Here is a 16,506-nt window from a genome sequence, read left to right as displayed (position 1 = left end):
AAGCCTAAGTCACACCCCTCCAGGCGGTGCCCGGGTACAAGCCACCTCCCCTGGTTTGGGAAAATTCTCGGTTACTCGGTTGTTCACTGGTTCTCTGTTATAACTCCCGCCTCTCGGTTTCCCCCAGTGGTTCTTGTTAAATTGTATCCTCCCCCTGGCTTGTAACTCATTGGTTGTTTTCCCCTTTCACCACGGTTTTCAAGCTCTCTATAAAACTGAGGACAAGCCTCGGGAGAGCGTTCCATCGCATTCCATGCCTTCCAAGCTTGTTCAGGTTGCGAAACTTCTAACAATAAACCTGTTAGGAGTCAGACCAGAACAGCTTCTCTCTTCCTTTGTCTCCGAGCTAAGGTGAGCCGATACCATCGGCTCCTGCCGTGTTTCCCTCTGCAAAGATGCCAGATAGCTAGCTCAGCCAGCAGCACTTTTCCTGATGCCGAAGTCGCTTCTGCGACACACAGAAGAACGCAGCTGGACTCTCTCTGACCTGGAGCACACCAGAGCTCGTGCCACGAGCACAAGTACTGCATTAGTTAATGTCCCATGGTGTGTACTTCAAGCCTAGCCAAATCCAGACGGTTAGGAGGAAAGATCAGGAAGCTGCAGGTTTTCCTTCAGGCATTATTTTCTCGAATTGTCTTTTTTTTATTGTCTGGCCATAGCATATTATAGGTAGGCTTCTCTGGATTTGTGATCCTGTCTGTTTGGTATTGTCCTGGTCAGATGCAGTTTCTAACCTATAAACATTCGATTGTTGGAATTGCCAGACTTAGTTCATGCTCAGCTGCAAGCGAGATACCTCTGTATCTGTACTAGAATCTCGCACTGCGTGGGCAGTAACAGAACATTTTCTGCTGTTGAAGTTTTCTCCCTGTACTTGTGACCTTGTTGCTTTGGCAGAGTTGAGTTCTTGCACATCAGAGCATGGTGTTAACTTGTATTATGGTCAGTCATACCTTTGACTGTCTGTCTGTATGACAATGAAGGTGTGCCTGGCATCGGAAGGATGCAATTATTTGTTCCTTAGTTTAGCCATTTCAGAGACGACAGTCTCTAACCTCTTCATTTATTTGGACATATTCAAAGTGTAAAGTGACTTTAGAGGGATGTCAATGGCTGAAAAGCTTTGAAAGAAAACCATAGAGTTTTATTTCAGTGAAAATTAATTTCCTCATTGTCTTTCTCCCTTGAGAAGTTGTATTTAAGCCCTGTGGTCCTCACTGCCTCCATTATCCCTTTGCAGATCGACGCATTCCAGCACATGCAGCATTTTGTGCAGACCATGCAGCAGCAGGCCCAGCATGCCATCGCCACCGAGGACCAGCAGCACAAGCAGGAGCTCCATAAGCTCATGGCACGGTCAGCACAGGGTCTTGGGGCACCCTTTAGCTCTAGACTGAAACCGAAGGCTTTCCTGAGGTGCAGGGTCCCTGCAGGTGACACATTTCAGACGAAGCTCATGCTTTGATTAAAAAAACAGGGGATTTCTCATTTAGCTGCTTTGGTATTACATTCTTATCTACCATGTAATGTTCAGTAGATGTTACTGGCACACATCAGCCTAAACAAGCTTGTATTTGTTGCTGGTGGCTAGTCGTATTTTTCCAGCACTGTGGCTCACTGGCAGAAGGCAGAGCACTCAGCATGGCTGTTTCTTTGCTTTTCAGGAGATTCAGTCACTAGGAAAGAAACACTTCCCACACACCTGGCACATCTGTATTAGGTACACAGGCTGCCAAGGAGAACAGCAGTTCTTTGGGCAGTAGGTGCTCAGCATGTGATGGTCTCTTATAATATTGTTGCATTAAAAACCCTTTCTCCATTTTTCTCTGTGGATCTGTAGGTGCCAGATCTGTTTTTTTCCGTTTAAATTAAAATTTGCATAGTGCTTTCTATTGAAGGTTTGCTTTTTTTGAAGGGAGGCATGCACTCAATTTGCTTTTATTGGGATGGGAACTTGGTAACACCATTGTCTTATTTTTTCAGTGACTATCATGGAAAACAAGTTAGTGATGATTTGCATACAGTCTTTGTCTTGCACAACGCTTTCTGGAAAACTCAAAATACAGAAAAGACAGCCATGTAACTGTGGCATTTAAAGTCTGCTGAGGGAGCAAAGTATTAAACCTTGACAACCCCACCCTGCTGCAGTAAAAATACGTTGTTTTTCCTTTCCTCTAGGAGGGAATGACTTAATGGGGTTCTGGCTGGGGGAAGAACAGTTCCTCTGTGTTTCCATTGTCTGTCTGTCAGTGTTCTCCCCAAAAGGCTATTCATATGGTGCTCAGTGCAGCTCATCACCACGTGTGTATGCATTTTATCAGCACAGACTGATGAAGTCTTTCGATGTTGCTGTTACATATTTCTTACATTTATTTTATAACTCTTTATAGATGAGGAAAAAAGTTTGATCCCCACCTTTCCTCTTAAATTAAAGCTTCAACTAGTTAGTTCCACACTACAAGCAAGATGGAGATATTTTGAACCTTGCATCCAGCCTGCAGGAGGAGCTTCCTGACTGGATTCACCACATGGAATGTCTTTTAGACTCCAGATAACAAGTTTGCCTTTTAGTCCAGAGGTTTTGTTTTCATTTTAGGTTTTGAATCAATAATCCCTTTGCTTAACCAGGTGTTTCCTGAAATTGGGTGAGTGGCAGCTGAACCTGCAAGGCATCAACGAGAGCACCATCCCCAAAGTCTTGCAATACTACAGTGCTGCAACGGAGCATGATCGCAACTGGTACAAGGTCATTACAGAAAAGTTGTCAGATAAATTTGATCAAATCCCATACTACAGGAAAGGAATATGTTAATTGGAAGATCTCCTATAACTGTCTGCCTTGTTAGTGCCAGTAGGATTAAGAAAAAACAAAACAGAACCAAAAAACAGAGAAAGTGGCCCGAGGCAACCATGAGATTCTTGTTTAGAATTTTATCTGGTTGGTAAAACTAGGCCACAGTTCAGTTTCTCTTCTTGCTTTTGAGACTCTCTCCTGTTAGTTAGCAATGAAGGAGAAAGAAAATGGAGAAATTTAACTTGTTCTCAGTCAGTATACTTGAACAAGGAAAGTAGCCCTGTTAATTCTCCAAAGAGCCCTTGATTTCAGGGTTGTGATATTTCAATTAATATTTGGTGCCAGATTTTCTCTTGGGCAGCCATCTCCTGCATTTTTTCCCATTACACATCCCCAAGTCCTAACATACTAATTTTCATTTTAGCCTTTGAAAAATTAAGGTATAGGCAAACATAATTTAATTTTTGGTACCAAGCTCATTTGCTTTAATATTCAACAGGGAGTTCCTGGCCAAGAACTCAACATGATGTTATTTAAGATAATAAGACAGTTCAAATTACAAGCAATTACAGAAATCAAAGCGTTGTGTTGTCGGCAGGGTATTACTGCTGTTGTTTGCAGACACAGAAAGGTTGGATTGTATCTTAACAGTTAGAAAGTGCATGTTGCAGAAAGGAGTTATCTTCCTTCTGACTTCTGTTCTCTCCTGTTGGCAGGCCTGGCATGCCTGGGCAGTGATGAACTTTGAAGCAGTGCTTCACTATAAACATCAAAACCAAGCCAGAGATGAGAAGAAGAAACTCCGTCACGCGAGCGGAGCCAGCGTCACCAGTGCTAACACTGAGGGCAGCAACAGTGAGAGCGATGCAGAGAGCACTGAGAACAGCCCCATCCCATCCCCAGTGCAGAAAAAAGTCACTGAGGTAACCTCCTTCCTCCCTTTTCGTGTTAAGAGATTGGTAAATCTGCTTAAACACAGGAAAATTTTATGGGCTAAACTAATGCAAATGATTATTAGCTGTGGCCTAAAGCAGAGGCTGAGGTGGCTGTCATAGGTGATACAGTGCATTAACAAGTTCTGCTACTTAAGCCCTTCACAGAAGACTGTGAGGAATCTCTTTCATTTACCAGTTATAGTTGTTTTTTGGCTGCTTTGCTGTCCATAGCTTTGCAAACAAACTGAAGTATAAAACCATTTCACAGCGTTTTCCTTGCCAGGTTGAAAGACCTTTGTGTAGTCAAGCAAAACATAAAATTCTAGGAGCAACATGTCCTATGAAGAGTATGAGCAGACGTCAGCTACAATGGGGATTACATCTATGTTTCCACATATTTCTTCCTCTTTCCCCTTCTTGAGTTTAGGATTCATGTGGGCTGATGTGCTTGCATAGAACTAATGCAGCAATTTTCATTCCAAAAGGATTTATCCAAGACCCTCTTGATGTACACAGTCCCTGCTGTCCAGGGTTTCTTTCGATCCATCTCTCTGTCTCGAGGAAACAACCTACAAGACACTCTAAGGTACATAATAAAGCACATAGTACATGAAATCCAGCTGATAAGAGCACATGGTTGCAGATTAGGTAGAACACATTTTTGCTATTTTTTGTTATGGTTGAGTTAAGTGAATGCTTCAGTCCAGGCTAATTTTTGTTAGATAGATTATCCCTGCTCTCTGAGGGTTCTGGGAAGAGAAGTTGCTTGTAAATGAGTTTTGGTTGGGTTTTTTTTTCTTGTTTGTTTGGGGTTTTTTTTGGTGGGTTGGTTTTTTTTGGTTGGTTGGTGTTTTTTGCTTTGTTTTGGTTGTGTGTTCATTTGTTTGTTCCTAACAAAAGTATTTCTCTTTTTTAGAGTCCTTACTCTGTGGTTTGACTATGGTCACTGGCCTGATGTGAATGAGGCTTTGGTAGAAGGAGTCAAGGCGATCCAAATAGACACTTGGCTGCAGGTAAATAACACAAAGAGAAATCCCAGTTCTGGGGCTAGTTTGGGGATTTGCTGCATGATATCCTTGATGATCCTTAGCTAACTGATCCTCTGTAGGTGAGTGCTGAGAGCAGTGTGCAGTACAGTCTGTTACTGATTTAATAAGCCTCTTGAACACAAAAATGAGAAATGTTTCTGTATTTATGTGCAGATTAGTGCATATTAATGAGAATGAAAATTCTTAAATTAAAGATGATGTGGATTTAGTGATGATCAAGTATAAAATACCACTGTCCTGCTCTGATGTAGTTCACAATCTGTTTCAGGATTGCCTTGTAGAATGACTCTTGTAATTAAATTATAAATACTTTATTTCCTATTTAAGCATTATACTTCAAGATGCAGCTTTCCATAGTAGGATCGTGTAACAGTTTTGCGCAGAACACTTGTGATCTCACTGAGCTGTTGCACATTTCTGTTTGGAACCTTGTGTTACCCTCTGACCAACTCAAAAATGAGTGGCAGGCTTCCCTGTCCCCTTTAAAGGCTGTGAGGTCTCCAGGAGAGGGCAGAACATCTGGTGCAGTGAACACATGAGATGACAGGGGTGTTTATTTTCCTTATCCTTACTATTAAGGTTATCCCTCAGCTCATTGCCAGAATTGACACCCCTCGACCACTGGTAGGACGTCTCATTCATCAGCTGCTCACAGACATTGGTCGGTACCATCCCCAGGTAAGCATTAGCTTAGAGGAGGAATTTTCGCAGGTGTCAGTTAAGGCCTTTCCTGTGTTCCATTTCACCACATCCAGATGCCTGCACAGGAAGTCAGAGCAAGTGCTGACAGTGAGGCTGGGAACAATTTCTGTTGCTGCTGCTGCTTTCACCTCAGCACTGTTAATATAAAAATGGAAAGAGGTGAATGAGCCATGCAGCCTGGGAAGAACTCTTTGTCTAATGTAATTTAATGTCTACTGGGTAGTGCAAATCACCTTAAATGTCCTTAAGTAACTACTAAGAACCTACCTCACAGGTTTTATCTAAATTTCTTTCCACAGTGTGGAATATCACAAAATCCTAAAACCTGTTTTGCTCTCCAGTTTGAAAGAGGCTCTCAATGTCATTCTGCTACTCAGTGGATTAAAGTCTTGAAAGCCTTTTGGATCAGAAGACTTTCAGTAGCAAATTCGTATCATCACTTTCCAGAAGCAAGCTTGCTTCCTCCTGTTTGTCCCTAAGGCTGCTGTTTATTGATGTTTTGCTAATTATTTAAATTTATGTAGCTCTTCTGTGGGGTTCTAAAGTATTATTGGTTGCTGTCCTTTGCAGGCTTTGATCTATCCTTTGACTGTGGCTTCTAAATCTACAACCACTGCTCGGCACAATGCTGCAAATAAGATCTTGAAAAACATGTGTGAGCACAGCAACACTCTGGTGCAGCAGGCAATGATGGTGAGTGCTCAGTATAGCATTAAGTGTGTTATGTTGGGTGGATGGATGTCAGTTATAAAAACACAAAATGACTATTCATTGTTGATTCTGTTCAAGTACAATTAATTTGGGGTATTTGCAACTGGTAGAAGTTACAGTATTAGTGTAATTTCCAGAGAATGCTTTATTTTAAAATAATTCTCAAACTGAGTTTTCGTATTTCCTTATGAATAAATTTAGAGAAGAAATACATGAAAAGTCTTTGTTCCGTAAAGAGGTGTTCCTGCTTAATGGAAAATAGAAACAAAACTTACTGAGCATAGCATGGAAAGAGTAATTTAATTAATTTGATAAAGATTTTTATGAATAAATGAAAAATAATGCTTTCAGGCCAAGCTACACAAGCATATAGAAAATTTCAAAGGTATCAAGGTGAGAAAAGCCTGGTCTGCAAGAAGCTTCTTGCAGAAAAAAATGTGCCGTCACTGTGGTAGTTCTTGTGGCTCCCTCTGGCTGCCAGGAACAAATATTTCATAACATTAGAGAAGAAAGGAGTTTTGCATTTTTAAGTCAGGACACAGTCCCAGGGATTTCTTTAGGCGTTTAATCTTTCTTTTCTCTCCTAAAACAGGTGAGTGAAGAGCTAATCCGTGTGGCCATCCTATGGCACGAGATGTGGCATGAAGGGTTGGAAGAAGCATCTCGTCTCTATTTTGGAGAAAGAAATGTAAAGGGAATGTTTGAGGTGCTGGAGCCACTTCATGCAATGATGGAGCGTGGGCCTCAGACTTTAAAGGAGACATCCTTCAATCAGGTATCAGCAAACAGCCAAGAGGCTGTTCTTCAGGACAGCCACCTGCCCCAGCTGTGTTACAAGAACCTTTGCCATTTAATACAAAAAGCTAATTCCTTGGGACTCATTATGTTAGTTGCAGAGTTCATTATTGACATTTATCTTCAGATCGGTGTCACTTTTGGTGACTATAAGGGGCCATGATGGTCCAGATTGCCCTGGAGTTTTGTATTGGCAGGGTGCCTGATAGGGACTGGAAAATGATGACTGCTCTGCAGTTAACTATTCTGCTTTGCTCACAGTAAGCACTAGCACAGATAACAGAATTAACTGAGCTTGTGAGCCTACTGTTAAAGGGTGATTCTAAGCATTTAGTTGCCTCCTATAATGAAGTCTACTTGCGAGCAATGTTGTTTGATAAATTGAATGCAGATCTTAGATCCAGGAATTTCTGGATCTTTAATTCTGATCTGCTATAAAAATGTGAGATCAAGTATTTGTAGTGCAATTTGAAAAGAGACTCTGATGCTCTTTGTAGGTGTTAAGTGGTCTCCACCTGTTACACTACAGTCTGTTAAAATTCTTTCTTCTGTTGTTTTCCTCCCTAGGCCTATGGCAGAGATCTTATGGAAGCTCAAGAATGGTGCAGGAAGTACATGAAATCAGGAAATGTCAAAGACCTAACTCAGGCTTGGGATCTCTATTATCATGTATTCAGACGTATCTCAAAGCAGCTGCCTCAGGTGAGGGGGGAGATTCAGTTCTTCTGTGAGTCTTACAGTGCAAGTTGTCAATACCAACCTTCGGTTTATGTTTTCTGGTTATTCAAAACATACTAATTCAGTATTCTGGAAATAACTGCATAGGGTTTGCTGCAAATTTGGTGTTCGTGCAGCACTTCCTGTAAGTACCTGAAGTATTGGTTACTGCCTGAACTGTTTTAGGTCCCTTGACAGCATGAACTCTTCAGATGCTTCTTTGAGATTGAACTGAAATTCTAAGGGGTTGTATTTCTTTTGGTTTTGGTAGCTCACTTCTTTGGAACTACAGTATGTGTCACCAAAACTCTTAATGTGCCGGGATCTGGAATTGGCAGTGCCAGGAACATATGATCCCAACCAGCCCATCATACGGATTCAGTCCATCGCACCCTCACTGCAAGTCATCACCTCCAAGCAGCGGCCCAGGAAGTTGACATTAATGGGTAAGAGAGAGCAGTTTTCACTTAGCTATGCCAGTATTTAAACAGTTGTTGCTCTTAGGTCAAACTACATATTTACCTGATAAAACCTCTCCAACCTTTCCTTTCAGGTGAGGTTTTTCTTAGTCAGTCTGACTGCCACACTTTCCAGTTTTTGGGTGCCTGTGTATTTACTCTTGTCTGCTTGTTCAATGAGAATAAACTTTTGTGCACTAATTCTTTTGCAGGAAGCAATGGGCATGAGTTTGTATTCCTTCTGAAAGGTCATGAAGACCTTCGCCAAGATGAAAGAGTGATGCAGCTTTTTGGGTTGGTCAACACTCTGCTAGCAAATGACCCAACTTCTCTTCGTAAAAACCTCAGGTGTGTGCTCTGGGTAATCACTGAAAGTGCTTGTGCATATGTGACTCCTTATGTGGGTGCAGCTTCACAAGTAAACCTTGGCAGAAGCAGTTGGTTTGTGAAGAAATGGCAAATCTTGGAACTAAGTTAATTAAAAACAGCATTCATAGATTTCAAACAGGGAGGAAATGTATCTGAGGGGATTGTTTGTTTCATTTAATTGAAGTCCTATCTTGTAAATTGTTACAGTCTTTGAAGCAACGCCTATTTCAAGACACCTTGAGCACTGCCTTAGGAGCCTGAGAATGGGTTTTTGCCAAGGATTTTTTATTATAGTCACTAAATAGCTTGGTGAAGAGTCACTGAGTGCAATTCTGCAGAGCATCTTTCAAGCAAGAGCACATCAAATATCATGTGCAAATAACAGATCATCGTAGGTGACATAACGTGTACCTTCTGAAAGCCGCCTTTCAGTGAAAACCACATAAACTTTGAGCTTGTCTGTAGATTATCTGGCAACAATCTGTGCAAATGGATGTTTGAAGTCTGTTTGAAAAGATAAGCAGAGCAACTATTGACAAGACAATTTGGACCAGAATCAGATTTAATAGTAGTTGTTTTAAGCATCTCAAAATCTAGTAATTCACAATAAACAAGAATTCGAGCTGATTCTCCATTTTTCCTATAGCATCCAGAGATATGCCGTTATTCCACTGTCAACAAATTCAGGTTTAATTGGCTGGGTGCCCCACTGTGACACACTGCACGCACTGATCCGAGACTACAGAGAGAAGAAAAAGATCCTGCTCAACATTGAACATCGCATCATGCTGAGGGTAAGGGGCAAAGCTGGCAGAGGTTTTGGTACATTCTTTTAGGACACCAGCGTCTTAATGAAGGAAAATGGTGCAAGGCTTCTTCCTCTGTCTCTTTTCTGATTGTTAAAATAAATAAAAAATACTAGATAAGAGTTATAGCTTGCCATATGTTTATTTGTTTTTCCTTTCCAGTTGTAGCAGTGACCACGAGTTGTTGCCATCTGGTGACTGATATGTGTTTGGAATTTTGCATGATTGATGTGCCTCGTACAAGGTGCCGTGCTGCTGGCATTGCAAACATTGTGTCTAAGCAGCAGGGCCAAAATTAGACAGACGGGAGAAACTGAACACTACTAGAAAATTTGGAATTCCATGCCAAAAAGGAAAGTGTTTTCCAGCCCGGAAGACTTATTTGGATAATGGTTTTTGAAAAATACTTACCTTTGCAGTTTTCTGGTTAAATAGCGATGTGGGCTACTGACTTTGTGGATACTAAATCATTTGCTATCCCATTTAAAAAGAATTCTTCACTGTTGTGTGATCATCTCACTGTGTTTGAAAAATACTAGTCAGTCTACAAATAATTTAAGTATAAACTTGATATGAAATTAATTATGATTGCTGTGTTTCTCACAGTACAACCAGAGGGTACTGGAGGTGGCTTTTTAATTTGCTGAATGTCACTTCTGAATTACAGATGGCTCCAGACTATGACCACTTGACTCTGATGCAGAAAGTAGAAGTATTTGAACATGCTGTCAATAACACAGCTGGGGATGACCTTGCCAAGCTGCTGTGGTTGAAAAGTCCAAGCTCGGAGGTGAGTTCAACACAAGTACTGGCAAACAGTAGTGTGTGTAATTATCTTCTCTGCAGAATGAGTGAGAGATGGAGTTTATTCATCCTAAACCCCAGCTGAATCACTGCAGAACGCATATCCACACATGTATTCCCACACGAGGGGCCTTACAAGGCTCAGAACACAGGTGAAGTGCAAAGCACAAGACTGGAGCTGTCAGTCTCCATATACTCTGCAGGAGAGAGAAAAGCAGAAGCCCCAGAATATATTCTCTTAATGACTTGGACATCTAATTCAAGGGCACTACTGAACCTAAGTATATCACCGTTCTGCTTTGTGCAAAATGCAAATGGTTAATGTATAAATTAAAATATAAACTGAAACATGCAACATGCCTGGCTTCTATTTTGTCTCCACTCATAGGTATGGTTTGACAGAAGAACAAATTACACCCGTTCACTAGCTGTGATGTCAATGGTTGGGTACATTTTGGGCCTTGGGGACAGGTAAGTAAAGCTGTAAAGGTTTCTTTTATTTAAAAACACAGACTGTGAAGGCCTATCAGTTCATTCCTTGGATCTGATCTTGTGATAACATCTTCCATTGTGGTTACTGCTGTGTTGTAGTGATACCATCTTTCAGGTCCTAATTGTGCTGCTGTTATTCTCAGCACTGGAGGTATGAGATGCAGTTTGTGTATCTTGAGTACAAATAAGGCTTTCTTTCTTTTTGAAATGAATACAGATGGAACTATCAATGACCACAAGTTCTAATTTTGCCTTTTCACAGAATGGGAAATCTTTCTCCATCCATTTTATTAATAATATAATTTGCAAAATACTTTTGAAGACAATGTATATTAGATTTAAAATTTGTAATGCAAAAACAGCTGAACCCTTAAATGTTTTAGTAACAAGAGCTCTTATTTCTGATCTTAAAAGTCTCTAACATGAAATTATAAATCTTTAAAAATATAATTAAAACAAAATTGGAAGATGTAAGCATGAATACAGCACTGTAGTTTTGCTTTTGGCTAGTCTGGATTGATTTTCTTCTCTGTTGGTGGTAAAACAATTTGTGCTACTTCAAGTGTAGCATAATGCATTACATATTTCTATACTGAAAAAAATGAAAAAGCATAAAACAAGCGGAAATATTTATCCTAACTGAAAAATAAACATTCATAAGCATTCGTATCCAAGAAATGTACTGATTGTTCTGGTCCAGGAGGTTATTTATATTCCAAGGTGAGAAGATCTCTAACTCCTGAGAGGTAATTACAAAAGTAATGTGACAGATGTACTGTCAGGAAGGTTTCCTGTTCATCCTGAGACTGAAGAACTTGAACAAGCAAGCTATCACTGGCTGTCTTGTTCATGAAGATAAATACCTTTTCAGACTGGAGCTGCTGTGATTTACTTTGTGTTTTTGTAATGGTCTTGTCACCCATGGTCTGTTTTTTCTCCTACTCCTTCACTAAAGACACCCTTCCAATCTGATGTTAGACAGACTGAGTGGAAAGATCCTGCATATCGACTTTGGGGACTGTTTTGAGGTAAGTCTTTGTATTTCAACATGACATTTTTGGTAATATTTCACATTTTCCGGTGGAACAGAAATTAGTCTATAAGCCAGGACAAACTGACCTTGGAGTCTGATCCTGGGCAAACCCTTTGGCTCTCTTTTTAGCTTCCCTTTACCTACAGGCAAGATGAAAATAATAGACACTTTATCTCAGAGCAAGTTTTCACTTAGCTGACTACTGGAACAAGCAAAAAGTGCTAACATCACTTCCATGAAATTTCTTGGAGCAATTTAAGCTGCTGATAGGCAGTCTGTGTTGCTGGGCACATGCTTGAGTTTTCCCTTTCTTAGCAAGTTAATCATCTGGCTTCTCCCAGTAATTTGTGAAAAATGAGGAACAAAGTTGTGACTTTATTTCCTATTTGGAATAAAATCTTCAGGACTGGAGCAAAAAGATCCCAGTACTTAATAACTTTTAAAGAGTAGGTTAGCTATTAATTTACTTATTCTCCATCATCATGTGTTTAGGTTGCAATGACAAGAGAAAAGTTTCCTGAGAAGATTCCATTTAGATTAACAAGGATGCTGACAAATGCTATGGAGGTAAGCATCCCCTCTTTGATTTGAAGGGGACTTTTCCTAGGAAAAATGGCAACCATTTCTCAGTTTTTCCTGTATTTTTTGTTGTGGCTAAACTTTACCACTCCTTAAGAACCAGAGATGTTAATATTTCAGCTTAATTTTCTGTGAGTTAAAATATCTCCAGTGATATTTGCAATACATTACAGTGGAAAGCAACCTTTTAGTTAGAAAATAAACTACCCTGAAATTCCTCTTATTTCTTAGGTCTTCCTTAGTTTCCCCATTTCAAATATCTGTTTATATCAGCCAGACACAGTCAGTTGCATGGTACTTCACAAAGATCATCTTCATGGAGAAAAGAGCTTCTTAGTTTGTAATTAATGTCTGTCTTGTTCTCTTAACAAAGCATAGTGAACTCCAGTTCAAAACCACTTCCTGCTCCCTGAGTGTTGCGGTTGGAGTTGCAGAGTGAACAAAGCAGTGGTTGATTCACTTCTTTTTCTTCCAAAGGTGACAGGCCTTGATGGGAATTACAGAATCACCTGTCACACGGTGATGGAAGTGCTGCGTGAACACAAGGACAGTGTCATGGCTGTGCTGGAAGCCTTTGTGTACGATCCCTTATTGAATTGGAGATTGATGGACAGTAAGTGATTCTGATAAAATAGTGACAGCAAGAGAGTATTTATACAAGAAATCCAGGAGCCTGAAATCCATTGTGTTTTCTAACAGTCTGATCAAGCTGTTAGTTTGCATGTGGTATTTCTGTGTGCACACAGTTTTAGGGATTTTAATATGAAATTACAGCAGTGATCAGGAGATTGAAATTATTTTCAGGTGACATCAGATCTGGAGAAGGAGAAAGGCAGCCAAATCTATATTGTTTGTGGACAAATTTGCTCTGAAACACTGAAACTCCAGTTCATGCTTTCCAATTCCTTGTTTTCTTGCAGCAAATACAAAGGGCAATAAGCGCTCGCGAACAAGAACAGACTCCTACTCAGCCAGTCAGTCAGTAGGTGAGTAGAAAAGATGGTAGACATCACAAATATGCTTTTCAAATGAGCTGATTAACAGTCTTGCTAATGTTTCCAGAAGAATATTTCAGCTGCTTTTCAGCTTCACATTGATGCTTTTGTGTTTTTGTGGTTTTTTCAATAGAAATGTTGGACAGTGTGGAATTGGGTGAGACATCCCATAAAAAAACTGGGACCACAGTGCCTGAATCCATCCATTCCTTCAGTAAGTTTCATTGTTGTTTCTATATTGATCCAGAAACTGTTCTTAGATCAGAAAATTTCATCATGATACAAATGCAATTATATGAGATGGGACAGATACAGTCTCTTGTCAGCATAAATGATTTCTCAACTCCAACAAAAACAGTTGTATCTATAGAAAATGCATCTGGGTTTGCTCTCAAAATGGTATTTGGAAAGGGCACATCTAACCGCAGAATAAATGCTTTTGTTGTTCAGATGAAGTCCTAATTCTGTGTCCTATCTCTGTCTTTTAGTAGGAGATGGTCTGGTGAAGCCAGAAGCTCTAAATAAGAAGGCAATTCAGATCATCAACAGGGTTCGAGATAAGCTCACTGGTGAGCATGTAGTTATGTTTATATAAAAGAAACATAAAATCTGATGGATCAGCACTATCCTTAGTGTATGTATTTTTTGTTAATCCTTGAATTTAACATATTCTGATTAAGTGGACAAGGCCATTTTCCTGGTTTTATCCAAAACCTAAGTACTGTGCCTGCATTTAGATACAAATAAGTGTGATTTGAAAAGTACAGAGGTGTTTGTAACTACAAAGACTTAATATTTTGCATGTCTTAGCTTGTTAGTGGAAGTTGAATTTCTGCTGTCCTGGCTTCATAGTTTGCAGCATTTAGTTGCAAAATTTTACACTTTTAAATGTTATAAGAAACTACTCCCGATCTGCCAGATAATGTACTTGAAGGGATTAGGACAAGGATTTGTGACTCCTTTCATGTTTTTTTTTCATCCTTTAATTTCCAAGGTCGAGACTTCTCTCATGATGAAACTCTTGATGTACCCACACAAGTAGAACTGCTCATTAAACAAGCAACTTCTCATGAGAACCTGTGCCAGTGCTACATTGGATGGTGAGTTTGTCACTCAGCTAACCTGGCAAAACTCTTCTGGAATAGTCTGAGCAAGGAACTACTAAAGAGAACCTCACTTGTGTAGTTAGTTATTTATAGGAGCCTTACCACATACTGCATCTGCCCTGGTAGATTTTGCAAGCCCATGGCAATGCCATAGACAGTCCTCTAGGAAAGTTGCTGTTAGAAGTAGTGACAGGGATTTTACATTTTAAGTGTTTGAAGTAAGGAATGTGGTGGTCAGTGCTTTCAGTTACACTGAAGTACCAAAGATGATTTAGTGTCATTTTGAGAGTTAGATAACTTAGAACTATGCTTAAGGAAGTAGATCTCTTTCCTGCTAATGTTTAAAAATGACAAAGATCACCTGGCAACTTTTCCTGTGCTAAAATGGTGCCTAGTCTGTATGGAATCTCACTCCTTCTCAGTGTTGCCTTTGTGAAGCTACATGCAAGTCAACATTAATACAATATCTTTATTTTCTTTAGGTGTCCTTTCTGGTAACAGAAGATTCCAGAGTATGCACAGCCTTTTATTCTGGAGGCTTTTTCACTCCAAACTTGCTCTTCTACAAACAGAAACTGAACATTGGACTGAAATACAGCCTTTGTCAAATATTTTTAAATGTAAATGAAGAGAGTTATTGTATATTAAAAGTTGGTGTAAGCCAATGTATAGCTGCTGTTGGAAAAACAAGCTGTCTGAAACACAACACTTGATTTGGGTTTCCAGGACAGTGAAGACTGATTGTACCACAGATGTCTATGGTTCCACTTGGTCTTTGAGGAACTGGAGATCCATTGAAAATAACTATACGGGTTTTCACTTACTTTGCAATGTAACTAAGTAACTTGCAGATTAATTATTGCCCTAGTCATTCCCGTTGATGTGGGTGCAGTGAGCTCAATGCGCTTGTGCAGGAGGCTTCATTTAAGTTTGGGGGGAGCTGCATAACTGGAAAGAAAGAGAAGTAGAATTTTACCATTGTTTCCTCCTGTACCTTGTTTTCAGACTTGATTCTTGCCCCAAAATTGGAAATTGTCTGTCTGCTCATTACACTAGTTCAGGATTTGTGTTTCTGACTAGATCAGGGTTTTGACCACATCCAAGATTTGAAAACCTTGAGCTGAGCAAAGTCAGGTTGCCTCTGTGCCACCGATCACTCTGCAAACTGGATGTAGAGTACAAATAAATACCACTTGGGAGCTTCCTGCAGTGTCTGGGCTAAAAAGCAGTGTTGGGAAATAACTAGGGAAGGTTAGGGTTTGGCACAGGAGGCAGATGGAGGGTAGAACTGGTTGTAACTTGAAACAGAAAATAATGGTTATTAAACATGAGGTTGAAGGTAAAATTATGATTTATGAATGAAAAATGTTAAAAACAATGCACAAAATACAACAGAGTAGCCATGTTTAGATGCCATGTTGTATTTGAATATTTTTGTGCCAATAAATTACATCAAAATGTAAACACTTCGGCTGTGTTCCTGTTTATTCCTAAGTCTTTATTAGGCAGGGACAGGGAAGCAGATTACAATTTTTTTTTTTTTTTTTTTAGGTTCCTGTTGCTATTGTCTTGTCTTTTTGATCAGTTCAGGTTGTTGGCTTTATTTCCCTTCTGGTAAGAGCTGAATGAAGTCTGTCAGTTTTATAAAGAGACTGTGACCATACAACCCCTAAATTTTTGTTCCTAGTAGATGCGATGTCATCTCTGTGATAAGAACATCAGCTTCCTTGGGCTCAGGGTCACAGCCACAGTTCCAGGCACAGCATGGAGTCTCAAACAGGGTTCCCTGGGCTTCCCCAGCTGCTTGTGCAAGTGCTGCACTCCAAAACTGGGAAATAGGGAGGTGGCAGTCACAAATTTGGGTATTTGCCCTAGCCCTTCTCTGGGCACTGGTGTGGCCATCAAGGAGACTGGGCACCACAATATAAGGAAGATTATTAAGCTGCTAGAGAGTGTCCAAAGGAGGAACATGAAGATGCTGAAGAGCCTGGAGGGGAAGAGGAGCCGCCGAGGGCACTTTGGTCTGTTCAGCCTGGAGGAGACTGAGGGGAAACTGATCGCAGTCTACAACTTCCCCTCGAGGGGAAGAGGAGAGACGGGCACTGATCTTTGCTCTGTGGTGACCAGGGACAGGACCCAGGAAAGGGCTGGGATTGTA

At 40.3% G+C, this 16,506-nt stretch overlaps 1 protein-coding gene across 3 annotated transcripts in view; it reads left to right on the top strand.

Annotated features, from left to right (window-relative positions):
* MTOR (mechanistic target of rapamycin kinase) overlaps positions 1 to 15,812 on the top strand; it is a 64,574-nt gene extending 48,762 nt beyond the window's left edge. For 2 of the 3 annotated variants that reach the window (XM_069034654.1, XM_069034656.1), the window contains 22 exons: positions 1,244 to 1,359; positions 2,632 to 2,749; positions 3,514 to 3,720; positions 4,218 to 4,318; positions 4,649 to 4,745; positions 5,361 to 5,459; positions 6,054 to 6,176; positions 6,787 to 6,969; positions 7,557 to 7,691; positions 7,978 to 8,152; positions 8,377 to 8,512; positions 9,180 to 9,327; positions 10,007 to 10,129; positions 10,532 to 10,614; positions 11,591 to 11,663; positions 12,161 to 12,235; positions 12,725 to 12,860; positions 13,168 to 13,233; positions 13,376 to 13,456; positions 13,731 to 13,811; positions 14,237 to 14,342; positions 14,831 to 15,812. In XM_069034654.1, coding sequence (XP_068890755.1) covers positions 1,244 to 1,359; positions 2,632 to 2,749; positions 3,514 to 3,720; positions 4,218 to 4,318; positions 4,649 to 4,745; positions 5,361 to 5,459; positions 6,054 to 6,176; positions 6,787 to 6,969; positions 7,557 to 7,691; positions 7,978 to 8,152; positions 8,377 to 8,512; positions 9,180 to 9,327; positions 10,007 to 10,129; positions 10,532 to 10,614; positions 11,591 to 11,663; positions 12,161 to 12,235; positions 12,725 to 12,860; positions 13,168 to 13,233; positions 13,376 to 13,456; positions 13,731 to 13,811; positions 14,237 to 14,342; positions 14,831 to 14,846 — 2,478 coding nt within the window. In that variant the 3' untranslated portion in view covers positions 14,847 to 15,812. The remainder of the gene's footprint in view (positions 1 to 1,243; positions 1,360 to 2,631; positions 2,750 to 3,513; positions 3,721 to 4,217; positions 4,319 to 4,648; positions 4,746 to 5,360; positions 5,460 to 6,053; positions 6,177 to 6,786; positions 6,970 to 7,556; positions 7,692 to 7,977; positions 8,153 to 8,376; positions 8,513 to 9,179; positions 9,328 to 10,006; positions 10,130 to 10,531; positions 10,615 to 11,590; positions 11,664 to 12,160; positions 12,236 to 12,724; positions 12,861 to 13,167; positions 13,234 to 13,375; positions 13,457 to 13,730; positions 13,812 to 14,236; positions 14,343 to 14,830) is intronic. The other variant, XM_069034655.1, reaches the window with a different exon arrangement.
* Positions 15,813 to 16,506: the final 694 nt, after the last annotated feature.

Source organism: Aphelocoma coerulescens, chromosome 21 (assembly GCF_041296385.1).
Source record: "Aphelocoma coerulescens isolate FSJ_1873_10779 chromosome 21, UR_Acoe_1.0, whole genome shotgun sequence".
Taxonomy (NCBI): domain Eukaryota; kingdom Metazoa; phylum Chordata; class Aves; order Passeriformes; family Corvidae; genus Aphelocoma; species Aphelocoma coerulescens.
Note: the sequence above shows the minus strand (reverse complement) of the source record. Positions and strands in the feature narration are given on the sequence as shown.